Source organism: Ambystoma mexicanum, chromosome 6q (genome assembly GCF_040938575.1).
Source record: "Ambystoma mexicanum isolate Mex_15411 chromosome 6q, UKY_AmexF1_1, whole genome shotgun sequence".
NCBI lineage: Eukaryota > Metazoa > Chordata > Amphibia > Caudata > Ambystomatidae > Ambystoma > Ambystoma mexicanum.
Window position 1 is genome coordinate 1,371,191,009 of NC_090937.1, and position 13,625 is coordinate 1,371,204,633.

Here is a 13,625-nt window from a genome sequence, read left to right on the forward strand (position 1 = left end):
CATTAATGCACTTCCATACTGGAAAGAAGAATCAGAAGATGAAAATGTCTTCACAAAGATTATGCAATTATTGTGGAACATTTTGGACCAATAAACTGCATTTTGGCAACAAATGCAAATCATACATGTACAAAAGAAGCTAATTGGAACTTCCTTGACAGTCGGGCATTCAAGTCACTTATTTTATTACGTATTTTCGTACTATTCAGCGACTAACCCCCTTTTCTGTCTACCCGAGTACAGCATGGGAAAGCTCCGTTGACAGCAACACTATCTTCGTAGATTGTATTCTTGATCCAGCAGCAATGCACCTCATAGTGTACCAGAGCTCCAAGTGGCATAGACATTTTAGAGTGCTAAGACAGGGATTGTCTCAATAAGGGTGGGTTCAGTGGGGAGTCACTTTTACTTCTGATTACAGAGAAGTGCAATGGGTATTCACATGGATGGCCAGGCCAGCCTAGTTTGTGCTTCAGGCTCTCGTCAATCACTGGGGACTGTCTCATTTGAAGCCCTAAGAGATTAATTTCTGTAGCCACCCCCCTTGCTCCCTGCAACCACCTGGCCTGACCCACCATTCAGACCACTCTACTGATGCCTCCACAGCTAAAGCTTCAATAACTAACAGTATGTCATGCCTGTCAAAGAGTAGGCTGGTTGGCTAGCCTTCCTGCACAGTTATGGCTCAGGGTACACTGCCATTGTTGCCTCATCCCTGAATGGCCTCCTTCTTAGCCTCCACGCAATGACCCAGAGCAACTGGCGAGCAACATTTTAGGGTCAGGAGAGCAACATGTTGCTTGCGAGCTACACATTGGGGATCACTGCCCTAGACTAACACTCAAAGGATTTTTGGTTACTCTAGGTTTGCTAAATGGAAAAGGTGGTGGGAGCAGTTACTTCCAATTTTTTGGTGCTTTTCTTTTTAGCCTTACTGCGTTTGGCTACCAACTGTGGCTAGGGACCAAACATGGCCATGCCACAAGGTTTTTCGCTTGTCCTTTGGCTATCTATTTTTGTTAGCCTTCTTCCTGGTCTGTTAGGCCAGGAAACTCCTGATATGCACTTCCAGTGGCCAGAAAAGCAGAAGCTTTTGGCGGGCTACTGGAGGGCTTTGTGTGTTTGCTGGCAGGATGTGGCCTGCGACTGGCTGATCACAATCCACAAACTGGTCATGTGTCTGAGTGTTATGCACGAGTTTCCCAGCAGTGGTCCCGATTGGACCACTGCTGGGTGTGTGTGTGTGGGGGGCTGGTTCTGCTATTGGCTTGCAGGAGTTTCGGCTCTTAGAATAAGACGAGGACCTCTGCACCCACTGTTCAGAGTTCCTGGAGTAACCCGAAGAAGACAAGTCTTCTGTCCAGCTATGAGACACGTGAAGAGACCGGAGACCTGTCTGAAGGAGGCCTGGCAACCAACTTCTGATGCAGTCCTGGAAAAGCCCAGTCTTGCTATTGATCTTGTATCACCGTCCGACACAGCTTAACCAAGTCCAGTTCTGATAAGGGTCCTGCATCATGTTTTTCTGCATGCTTCATCCGAGAGTCCTTGCACCAGCAAAGACACCGACAGGAGATCCGCCCGAACGCGCAACCCCTGTGAATCAAGGCCGGAGGTTGACGGCGGGAAAAGCCACCTCAGACCTTCCATTGACCTGCCAAGTCCTGCGAAGAATCAGAGTACGGGGCGGGGGTGAGTTACAGTGGTCCTTACCTGCCTCTAAACTCCCTTTCAAAGATTTATAAAACTTTTGCTATACGTTGGCTTTGCCATTGCTTGCTCGTGCAAGCCTTACAAAACATGGGGACACTATTAGTTAGAAAAAAACTGTCCTCTAACATTTGGAACTGTTCACTGGACCCCAGAGACCATACCTTGATTTGTTCCTGCATCAAACTCAAATCCTTTCCTGAACTTTAGGGCATAAGGCCCCAGACAATTTAGGGAAGTACTGTTGAAGTTGGAGTTCATTCTCTGTAGACCTGTAGTACATAAAGTAATCTGCACTCTTTGATAGGAGTTTGATTTTTACTATGCCCTACGCAAGTGACTGTATATATGTAATCTATTATCACTGTTGTGTGATACTTCTGTTATTTATTTATGGCCAAATCACTATGAAGACTATCCAAGTGTAATATGTGATTCCCATTGTGTGTACTCATTGTGGACCCTTTACAAGCTCACCACCCCTTCGTCACTGCTACCTAGAACTGGTTTGGCTAGAGCTCCCAGAGTTGTCCCCGTCACAATATAGGTTGGCCACCTAATCATATGTCCACCGAGGCAGAGAATAGAAAATCAGTCCGAACACTGGCACGTTTTGAGCCAACTGTTTCCGAAATTTGTTGATGTGTTTTTTGGCTTAATCAGCTACCCTGTGGTCAAATGCAGGAATCTGGGTTAACATGTGGCATGAAGTAGGTCTGTGCATCGGGCACTCTTTGGAAACACAGATGCATTTTATTATCTTAGCAAATAATCTTTTCACGTGTCTAACAGATTTAAAGGAACTGGGTCGCAATCAGTGGATATCAGCAAACTTCCCTACCAATCTCCCTACCAACCCCAATTGACTTTTTCCCCATTCATATCTTTCACTAGGTTTGCAGTACAAAACATCAGTTGGGAACCAAGAAGCCACGGGAAACCAACTGGGAACACCCTTTCATAAGATTGGCTTTTAATGTTATAATACTTTTAATACATATGGGGAAGGAAACCCAATTTATTCAATGTTTTAGTGGGCTTGGGATGTGTTTTCTTACAGTGAAATGTGGTCTTTTATGGCTCTTTATGCCTGCCAAGATTAGTTTGAAAATTGCCTGCATCACCTACAAGGAAACCGCAGCCCGGACGACCGCCTAGATTGCAGATAAACCCAACACCTCAGCAGTACATGCTCCTCTAGGAACCAGACCATTGCTGGTTGGAAACTAAACTATACAAGCAGAAAATCTGTTTAACGCTATGCCCCGGCATACGGGACTGCCACCCTAGTGGCAATCAACACAGCTATAACGCTCCAACATTTCAGGAAAGAACTGAACACCCTGTTCTTCAGGTAACTCATGCCAGCGCTATCGCCGTGCCGGATCCATAGTAAACTGCCCACCCTGTTCATTTAACTTTTGTTCAGCACTCCGTTGCGCTAGACTTGCTCCATGTGAAACATAAATACAAACTTCCACCAAGTACAATTAAAGAAAAAAATACCATATATCTTGGCTTCATCTATTAACTTCTGACTTCTCTGCCTCAGGTTCTCTGTATCTGCCAGCGCTCGCTTATACTTGTCCTGTGGGCATTCAAAAAAAAGAGTAATTTATTCAGTTTTTTGCAAGGACATTTTAGATGCATATATGCTGAAAGGCATGGGGAAAGAAAGTACTGGTTACAACTTGATATCCTTTATAGAGCAAATGAGAAAGTTGGAATCCTTCCATTTTTAACTACACTTTCCAGTAGGAAAATAGGACAAGGACCTAGACCCGTCACAAACGACCCAATTGAACACAGCAGGGAATAAGTTGAGAAGCATTACCTCCACGTCAAGAACCCACTTTTTGTTTTGGCTTTACCTATATGCCAAAACTATTGCAGTACAGCAAGGGAGAAATGGCATACGAGGAGGGATACAAAGCATGCAGGTATTCTTTGGTCATCTACCCACCCATTAACTGCACTTGTTAATCCCCACACACTTCCTGCCCCTCCCCGCCCAAAGTGCATCCTACTAGATCTCCAGGGTAGGTTTATGAAGCATTACAATCAAACAATCTCGAAGAGCCTGCCAGTGTTTTTTTAAAGCAGCCCGAAAGTTACAGCAGAACTGTAAAGTGCTACCGGTGTAATAAAAGGGCCTTAACCAGGTCTGCCTTCAGCAACTCAATTTATAAGCACTGTGTATCTTATTTTCACTGAAGTCCTATAAAAATAAGCATTGGCAAAGCCAACAGTTTTGGCTTATGAAGAGTATTATGGAATCTGCCAGGCACTGGTATTATAGGCCCAGGTACTCGCTGCATCAATGGTCAGTTATTACTACAGCCAGCGCTCCAAATAGGATTTTGGAGTGAGGGTATTTTATTCCCAATTTTTAGAATTAGAGTGTAAATCCAATTTCAAGAGAGTAAAAATAGTACAACTATCCAATTTGTGCGTAATATAATACTTTGTCCGAAAACAGTTATATTTCAAAATGGTTAAAAAAATAATGTATTGCACCTGTGGAAAAACTTTTCCCTACACAAGAACCTTATAGATGGATACTACCCAGCTTCATCTTCATGATACTTGGGCGTATTCTGTTAAGATGAGAGCTATTACAGATGCCAGCTAGTTACATCGGGGGATTCATAAATCAAGCCCCTCATTCTACCAGCATCAATTCTCTGCCTCTCCGGCCTACCGATGCTGCCTGGCACTACCTGCTTGACAGCCACCCCATGTTTTTGCTCCATTGCTACTCTGTTTCCACCGTCACACTTTCTGCCTCTCACCCTTAAGTGTTGAGATGGCACGTTTTGCAGTCTGTTTTTCTGTCACTCTGCCTGACTCCGCTCTGCATTCTATTGTTGCTGTATCGGTTGATATAACTCCTATTCTTCTCAGGTCATCACTCTGGCTATATCTGCGTTTTCAAGTTGTGGTTGCTACTCTTCTTGCACGGTCTCTGTTATTGACCTGTGTTAGGCAAAGTTTGTATGCAGTACCCTTTGGGTGCACTACACACATCTCTGCCTACAGGTATAGGAAACCCAACCTCTGGTATAAGCTTGTACTACACAGTTTTGGTAGTGTGTTGAGCAGCCAGGCTCATCTCAAGAGGGGTCAATGTGAGCTGTAGGGGAGTTACACAGAGACAAGTATTCAAATAAACTCTGACACACAAGGTTTCTTGAATAAACAATTGTTAATTTATCTGTCAGTTAGAATAAGCCTTCTTCGGAAGGGGGGCAATATGAGCAATATAAAAAGTAACACAAATACACTTCAATACTGTACGCTCTTAGTTTCTAAATCAGTAAATACCCTTTTGGAGTGGACCACAGACACATCCTACACCCTCAGGTGACTTCAATAGCTAGGGTGCTGGGGACATCAATATCTTACTGTTGACATTTAGAATACTCTTAGAAGTTGGTAAAAGGGAAAGGTTAATAGGACAACAAGAGACCACAAACATTCTTAAGCAGGCAAATTATATGTCATTTATAACGCGCCTATACACAAGTGTTTCTAGGCGCAAATACATTTAGATCCCCCCCAAAGAAGAGTCATTCAGTATATCTGGCTAAGCCAAAGTCAATGGGCAACGTTTTATGTAGGACAAAGCACTTCTGGTAGGCAAGTAAAAAAGTCTGTGCACAATGTTTTAGAAGTCTTTGAAGAAAAGAAGAATCAAATGAGGGCCACAAGCTGGTTAGACTTGAGAGTAGTAGAAGATGCAAGCAACTCTACAGTGAGAGGTAAGTTCTCTCAGACTCTGTACAGTACCTTTGCATTGAAGAAAGAGTGCAGCAGTTGACTTCTGTTCCTGTGCAGCTCTGCAGATCTCCGTTCCTGGGCCTCAATCGTGGGGACAAGAGGGAGGACTTCTGGGGACTCCTGCACTGGGACAGTCACCGCTCGGAACCAGTGGCGGTTGTGTTTTAGCTCCTCACGTCGACCACAAATAGCAACACATCAGTTCTTGGCTGTCGAGATGGACTTTCCTTGCTTATGGGTCCCGCATTCTGTTGAGGGGGCTCAGGCACCGTCAGTCCTACTTCCTGGGAGTCCGGAGGATCTTCCTGGAGCTCTAGGCCAGCTTAAAAGCAACGCACACAATCTGGTGTTCCTCTTCCTGGATATACGGTTTCCAGCAGCAACTCTGTGTAAATTCAACCAGCTCAGTGATGGATGTCCAGTTGGCTTACTTTGGAGTCGATTGGTCCCACCAACTCGGGAGAAGTCGTCCTTGCAGGGGCTTCTCTGTCGATACGAATTTGGAGTTTCAGCACAGCAGCAGGGCTTCAGCGGGCAAACCAACGGTCCAGGGGTTGCAGCAGGCAGTTCTTCAGTTCCTTCGGCCAGTGGCCGACTCTGCCTTCCATGCCAAAATCCTTGCCTTTTATTCAGTTCTCTCCCATTCATTCCAGCCCAGCTGTCAGTCACTCAGCAGGGTGGCTGTCCTTGCCGGACGGTCAGCCAGCCAATCACTACAGAGTGCATTTGGGTCTCCTAGGAGACTAATCACAGTGAGTTCCTGGCACCTCCCTCACTTCCTGCCTAACCCAGACACCCTGGAGCCAGACATCACTCGTGAATCCTGCCAAAGGCAAAGCGAACAAGAGGACCACACCAGGTTTGGCGCGCAAAGTACATCTCAAGAAGGATCTTTCCACAAAGAAATGGTGAAAAGACGACGACCAGGGCCATTTTGACAAAAATGGCACCCTTGGGTGCTTTACTGCAGCTGTGAACGCAGCCTGCGGTAAAGGCACACCACAGTAGTTAAAACAAACCACTGCCACCAGCCATTCAGTGAGAAAAGGGTAACAAAAAATGTTACATGAGAAGCTAGACAAAGGGGATACTAGGTAACCCCTCCAGCACCCTATTGTAAGATAGTGTGCTGGGTCTAGAAAGTTACAAATGCAAGTAAAGTCAATTTTACTTTACTGCTCTTGGAAACAGTAGTTTATCCAAGAGAAGATCTCTAAACCTTTGGGAAATCTGAAAGACTTCCCTGTGTGTCACACAGCACCTTCAGTGCAGTGGCAATGTAAAATATATGCCTATGGAGTCTGTCAGACTCCAGACTCCGCAACTAAAAGAAACAGTTCAAAATCACATACAAATACATGAGTGGGAATAAGTCACTCTCTCCAGGTTAAAAAAAAAATAATCAGGTCCTCAAAATCCAGCAAAGTTGCTAGGGGTCTCTAAGGTGGAGGGAATTAGCACATTTCTGAGAATTGTCCCTAATAGCCTGCCCTTCCTGTTTTCTATTTCCATCCCTCCCCACCTGCTGTTGGATCTGTGTTTTATTTTACTGTCTCTGAATGTCTCTTTGGTCTGCTTCTATCCCTCACTCCTATTGTGTGTTTGTCCTATTAACTCGGTTTCCCGTCTTACTTTGTTACCCTATCATGTAGCTCATTGCTCTTTCTTCCTGTTGAATGGATTCCAGTGTATGAGGTTCAGGGCCTTCCGGATGTTATCCGTACCCTGTCTTCCCCTGATTAAGCCCACCTGGTGGTGTGCACCAACCTCCTTTTTTTCAGTCTCATCCCCAGGACTTTTGCTAGAATTTTAACATTGCTGTTCAGGAGTGAGAGAGGTCTATACGAAGCGGTTGTAGGTCAACTGGTCGAATCTAAATGATCGACAGGACAAATGGTCGACACCAAAAGGTCGACAGGTCAAATGATTGAATTTGTTTTTTCACATTTTTTTGGGGGGTTCCCTCCCTCCCCCCAACCCCCTTTTTTTTGCTAAAAACCCCTTATTTCCCTAAACGCAAACCTAAAAAAATATATACAACTAAAAAAATAAATTCGATCATTTGTCCTGTCGACCAAATTGTGTCGACCATTTGTCTGTCGACCATTTGACTAGACACCATACGAAGCGCATCTGGACGGATCTTTGCCCTCCTTGGGGACTGCCACAATCGTTGCCAACAGCATAGTCTCCCCCCCCCCCCCCGCCCCAATAGGCAGGCATTGAATAGTCTCACCAAGTATGGGGCCAGCTGTGACCCTGAACGGTTTATAGAACTTCATAGAGAAACCATCCTCCCCCAGGGCAGTCCGACTTCATGCCTTTGATGGCTTAGGAGGTGATGGGGAGCTCTAGGTTCGCCACTATTATTGGGGCCAGCCCCGGTAGGAGAAGCACATCCAGAAAGATCAATTTTCACCCCATCCCCCTCCCATTCCGTGGTGTAGAGGTTGCTACAATATTTGACAAATTCCTCTGCGATAGCTTTTGGGTCTATGATGATCTCCCCCTCCCGGGAAAATATCTCTCCAATCATTCTTCGCTTCCTTTCCTCCCCCAGTTTCCACACCAGGATTTTGTCTGCCCCATCTCCCTTGTCGCGATATTTCTGTTACCTGGGTTGGAACAGTCTTTAGTTGGGTTTTGTATCGTTGGAGGTCTTTTGCTTACGCTCGGTATATGCTCTTCCCCTGGAAGCCACTCTGTTGTAGCTGCTCCATCTTTCTACGGAGTGTGTTCATTCTCTTCTCTTCTTCTCTCATTTCTTTTGCGCCCGCATCTTAATCAGCAAACCCAGTATCGTAGTCTTGAAGTCCTTTCGAGCGAGGCTGGGACCTAAGACGGCTGAGTCATGATACGCCTACGGGTGAGTCTGACTCATACATCTGTCTATTTGCATTTCCAGCATGTCTAGGGAGGTTTGGTTACTTTCCAGGCCTTGGACCCCCCTCATCGAAGGCATCCAGTCTCTGGTCCAGCTTTTCCAATCGGAGGCCCCGTGCAAACACAGTACCGCCCCCCCCCCCCCTGATTTACTCCACAAGCGCTGCAATGTCTTTCTTAGTAGATACCAGGTCTTCCTCCATTTCTCCTGCAAGTTTAGATGAACCCAAGGGAGTGGTGGGGCATTAGGCATGGTATTGAAATCTCTCAAGAGCTGTCTTCCAGCTCATTTACCTCAGGGCTCTTGTGGTTCCCAACTTTTCTTTTTGTATGAACCCAAGTGTTATTTTTCAGGGTTGGTCGTCGTGTCCAGAGGGGAGCAGTCTGCTGCTCTAAGAACATGTTTCCTGTCTGCTGGGCAGGTAGGCTAGTGCCCTGGGGGTAAGGGTAGTGCTCCTTTACCCTATGTTGAGGTTAGTTGTCCCCCCTTTAGCCCCTAGAGGCTCATTGCCTCTCTGTCAGGGGTCTCTGCTCGTGTCGACCCACCCCCTCAGATCAGTCTCTTGGAATTTTTCTCCCATCTGCAGATACAGGCCTGTTGATCTGGGCGCTGTGGTGAGGCGGGCACATCACACCACCTGGCTGCTCTCCCCCTGGTTGCACATGTCCGGGGCCCCTGCTCCTCCCCGTCGTTTCGCTTGCAGACTGTTCGGCTGCGGGACACTATTGTTGCTCTTTGGAGCAGTCCACACCCCCCTCCGCTTCCCAGCTGGGGGGACACAAGTGCGTTGTGTTACACCCCCATCCCCATGGGCTTATGGTGCCACAGTGCGTCTTCCCCTGGGTCCGCGCCTTTGAGGATCACTTCAGGCTTTTCCATGCCCATGCCTCTCGCTCTCCTCGCAGGGCCTGCTGGCCATCCTCTGTGCCCAGCTTCTTCCACTGCCATGTCTGCCGTAGAGCCACCGATTTTCCCCAAACTTGGGTTGGAGGGGCCTCAGGTATTCCGCTGCAGGGGGCCATAATCACTCCCAGGGGTAAAGGGGGACATGCTCAGTTCCCTTTTTATTCGCCAGGCTCGGGAGCTGACAAGACTTCTATCAGCCATGCGCCCCCTGGTGGCAGCCTCGTTACCTGCATCTTAAACGCACACCTCTGATGCAGACTCTCACATATCAACAGGATTTTAACAGGTTACACAATAATGTCTGCATCAGGGTTATTGACTCACTGAGTAGCCTTTCCCCAACAGGCTGTTGACACGGAAAGGCACACAGGGTTAGGGCACTGGCAGTTCCATGCTAGGCCTTCATAAATGGCTTGTCAAAAGCTCTTAGCCTGTTTTGACTATCCTACATTAATCAGATTAATAAAGAGGTTTTGAAATGTGCTAGATTTATGGCAGTGGTACTCACTAATCAGATATGCGATTAGTGAGTACCACTACCATTCTGCGCAGTGTTGCTGGAGGCTCCTGGAGTTTACTTGGCAAGGTTTACCAAGCTGGGGGGGGGGGGAATACTTTTTAAACCTACCTGCGTTTTATTTTGCAAGATCAGCACACCCCACCTTATGTGTAGGGGATCCAATGTATCCCTTTTTCTCAACTCTCCAGTAACTTTTTGGCTACTGTGACAGGTCTATCCGTTTAGGCTGGTGGCAGTGTACCTTTAACACAACTTTGTGACTTTTTATTGCAGGCTGTCTTCACAGCTGCGGTAGGGGACACAAGGGACACCATTTGCCCCAACTAGTGGTTGTACTTTAATGCCTAAACAAAATGGTCGGTCCTCACTCGGGTCTCCTACCCTGCTAGGTGGGGGCGGGTCCTGTTGTCCCTTTGTCTTCGCCAGGCTTCCCTTGGAAAGCCCGCGTGGACACTGAGTGACTAGCAGGACAGAAATGGGGGAGGTTAACCGAAACTCCCCTGTCACTTGTCCTGCAATGTGCCTGAGAGAAACCAGTTCAGACTGGGATGCTGGCTGTCCACATCGGACAGCCATCTCAAAGTTTGAATGGGATCAGATTGGTTGACTCAGCCAGGTCTCCTCCATAAGTCCAGAGGTCCTGGAGCTAAACCCCAGAGTCGACCACTGGAACTGAAGAATCAAAACTAAGATGGACGACACCAGCAACTTCCTGTGCCTGCTGAGTAACCGATGCTGTCCCGACCAACTTCTAAGCGACAGGCAGGGGAGATCAGAAGACTACTTCCTCCCTTGAACTGGTAGGTCTAAACAGTCCCAAGACGAACTGCATTTTGCCCCATCTCTTGTAACATACACTGCCTGCAATTGACCAATTTCCTGGGACATCAGCTGGATCGCTGTGCATCGACTCCTGATATGTGGAGTAACCTGAAACTTTGTCGGCATCCTTCCAAGCCTGCAGTGACATGATCTAGCTCCAAAAGTCCCCTCATCCGATACAAGGACCGAAGAGACACCAACCACAACAGTCCTTCACCCAAGCCTGAAAAAGGTGCCAACAAACCAGAAGATCTGTAGCAGGGCGTCAGTCCACACAAGAGGTATCACCATATACACTGAAGTCCCTTTCTTCTGTGACCACGGCAGAGAAACCGTTACCAAGTCTGCTCACCGCTGGAACCGTCCTGCAGCAACCGTTTCTTCAACTAAAAGGTACTGTCCTACCCCTGGTACAACTTACCTATGGGTTGTATGCTTAATCTTGGGGGCTGCAGATAGCTTCATCTCGCACCGGACCCCTCCGTCTTCCATTGAGTTACATAGGGGTGGATCAACCGTTGTACTCTAACCCTACCTTATGACACGGGTCCCTGGGGCAAATCTACAAGCCTCCAACCCCCTACACCCCCCTGATTCCCTTGGCTCTTTAGAGCCAACTTTACTTACCTGCACTACTGGAAGAGACTCCTGTTGGACTCTGCCACACTGAACCATGTCCCTGCATTTCTGCGCCACCCCAGGCCATTGGTGGCCCAGTGACCCAGCTGAACACTGAGACTCAAATAAGATAGGGTTGGACTCATTAAGATTGGCTGGACAAACATTTGTAATAGTTACTACCAACACTAGTCTAAAAATACTACAACTAGGATATTATCCAAAGAATATTACCAAGTGATCTTAGATTATCCTAATGTTTTAAAGTACTTACTTACGTGTGAATCATCACCTCTGCCTTAATGTATATAATGGTCTTTTTTTTATAACTCATAAGCATTTTTCCTCAGTGATTCAGGGGAGAGCAGTGGTGTTGTGAACAGACAATACTTCAGGAATAATGTATATAACACAACTGGGGGCTTGAGAGAGGAAGATGTGTAGAGACCAGGTGCAGCTATGGCAATAACTGTCTTATTGATTGGCTTTGTTAACCAGAAGTTCACCGTCTCAGTCCAAAGTTGGGTTTCCCCAAAAAGCTCTCGAAGATGACAGATACGTCTAAATCAACCCTTCTTTTAGGAACTGTAGAACTATGTGCATTAGACACTGAAGGGCCTACAGCGCATTCTTTTTGCACAACTCAAAATCCATCAGGTGCCTTCTAAATGATCATAAAGATGGGCAGTCTTGAGGGCAAGCCAAGAGGGATCAGTCCTTGCAGGCCCACCCATTCAGCTTACAGTACACCCCCCCCACTCCAGATTAAGGGATGTTCAGGAGCCGAACCCCCAAGGCTAGCCTGAGTACACAGTGGGGACGCCATGAGGAACACTGAAGCTACAGCCAGCTCCATCCATTGAATAAATGTTGACCTTAATAAATTGTTTATCTATGTTGTCAGGACAGTTTTTCTAAAGTCCACCCAAAAGACTTTAAAACAATCTACTTGCCAATACAGAGCACAAACTTCTAGTAGAAGTCTGTACCACTCAAGTAACAATGGCAGAGCAGCCAGGCTGATCTTGGAGGGAGAGGGCCGTAGGAAGGTACAAAGAACTTGTAGCATACATATGATCCAATCCGGTCCAAAGTAACACTATGCAAAAATAATGGATTATACACACATACAGGTCTTCTGGAATGGCAGGATGCAATTCAGGCTAAGTAAAACCACTGTTATAGTAAACATTTGGAGCTATTCAGTTTCAGGAATAACATGGGAGGTACAAGACCAACACACGTAGTTAAAACGTTTACAGCGCTTGTAATTACTTTTTAGAAGAGTAATTTAGTAGTACTTTCAGGATTACAGCATGTAATAACGTAGTAAAACTACATTTCCTATTCTGTTTCAGGACTAATACAGTTATACTACCAACATAAGCAAGTACTTAATTGGGAACACTTACTTATTCGGTGTCAGGAATAATACATGTACACTACCCATAGTAGCAAGGGAATATACTAGTTAGCTACTTTTTAGAAATGAGACAATTCAAAAAGGCAAGTAAGAACGTTCCATTCCTTATAATAGAAACACCACCAACACAAGGTAAGTTACTAAACAATCTTTTCACAGAGCCTAGGCTTCAAGAGTCCTTCCCGATCTAGTTCCAAGTCGCCTTCGGGGTCAGAACGGGGTCCAAAAAAAGCAGGCACAAGCTGTTGAAGTCGAGAGCTCCTGTGGAAATCTTCTAGAGCAGTTAACAGTTCTTGTGGGTAAAAGGGTTCAGGGATTTCATAAGCGGCTTCCTGCATGCGTTCCTGTGTTAGGCCTGGGCAAACTCCAAAACACACAAATTACTCCCCTAGCCACAGAGGAGCAACAGAATGACTTCAGGTAAGAGTCCCACAGTACCTTAGTAGTGATGAAGAAGATTAAGCTGGATGCCTACACACAGTAGCAGCTGCAGACCCAGTCACCTGTTCATTGTTCGTGGTGACGAAAGGAGGGAACCTGGATGGAATTTCACAGCAGCAGAGAGGAGACCCCCAGCAAAGGATTCTTTGTACTCCAAAAGGATCTGTGGTTCTGGCGCTTTTTCCAGAGAGACCAGTGCTCGTCCGATCGATATCGCTTGCACAGTCCTATGCTCTGTTGCGGGGACTTTGAGGAGCCTTCTGGAGGTCCAGCAGGAGTCCAAAGTTTTAGGGAGCTTCGTTCTTCGGAAGACGATGCACTGCAGGATGGTCGCAGGTCCAAGGGTATTGCCAGTTTGCAGCCCAGGAAGGGCACAGCACATCGTGGGATAGCTCAAATTGCAACTTGTCTTGGGACCGATTATGCCCACCAGTTCAGGGGAGGACATCTTTCTTTTTGGAGCTTCCCTGTTGATTCAGAAACGGGGCCTGGACAGCAGCGGTCACTTCAGTAGGCTTCAC

General features: G+C 46.5%; 1 protein-coding gene across 1 annotated transcript in view; it reads right to left on the bottom strand.

Annotated features, from left to right (window-relative positions):
- The window catches only part of GRPEL1 (GrpE like 1, mitochondrial), a 118,092-nt gene that overhangs the window by 37,915 nt on the left and 66,552 nt on the right, over positions 1-13,625 (bottom strand). The window contains exon 3 of the mRNA XM_069632005.1: positions 3,217-3,298. Coding sequence (XP_069488106.1) covers positions 3,217-3,298 — 82 coding nt within the window. The remainder of the gene's footprint in view (positions 1-3,216; positions 3,299-13,625) is intronic.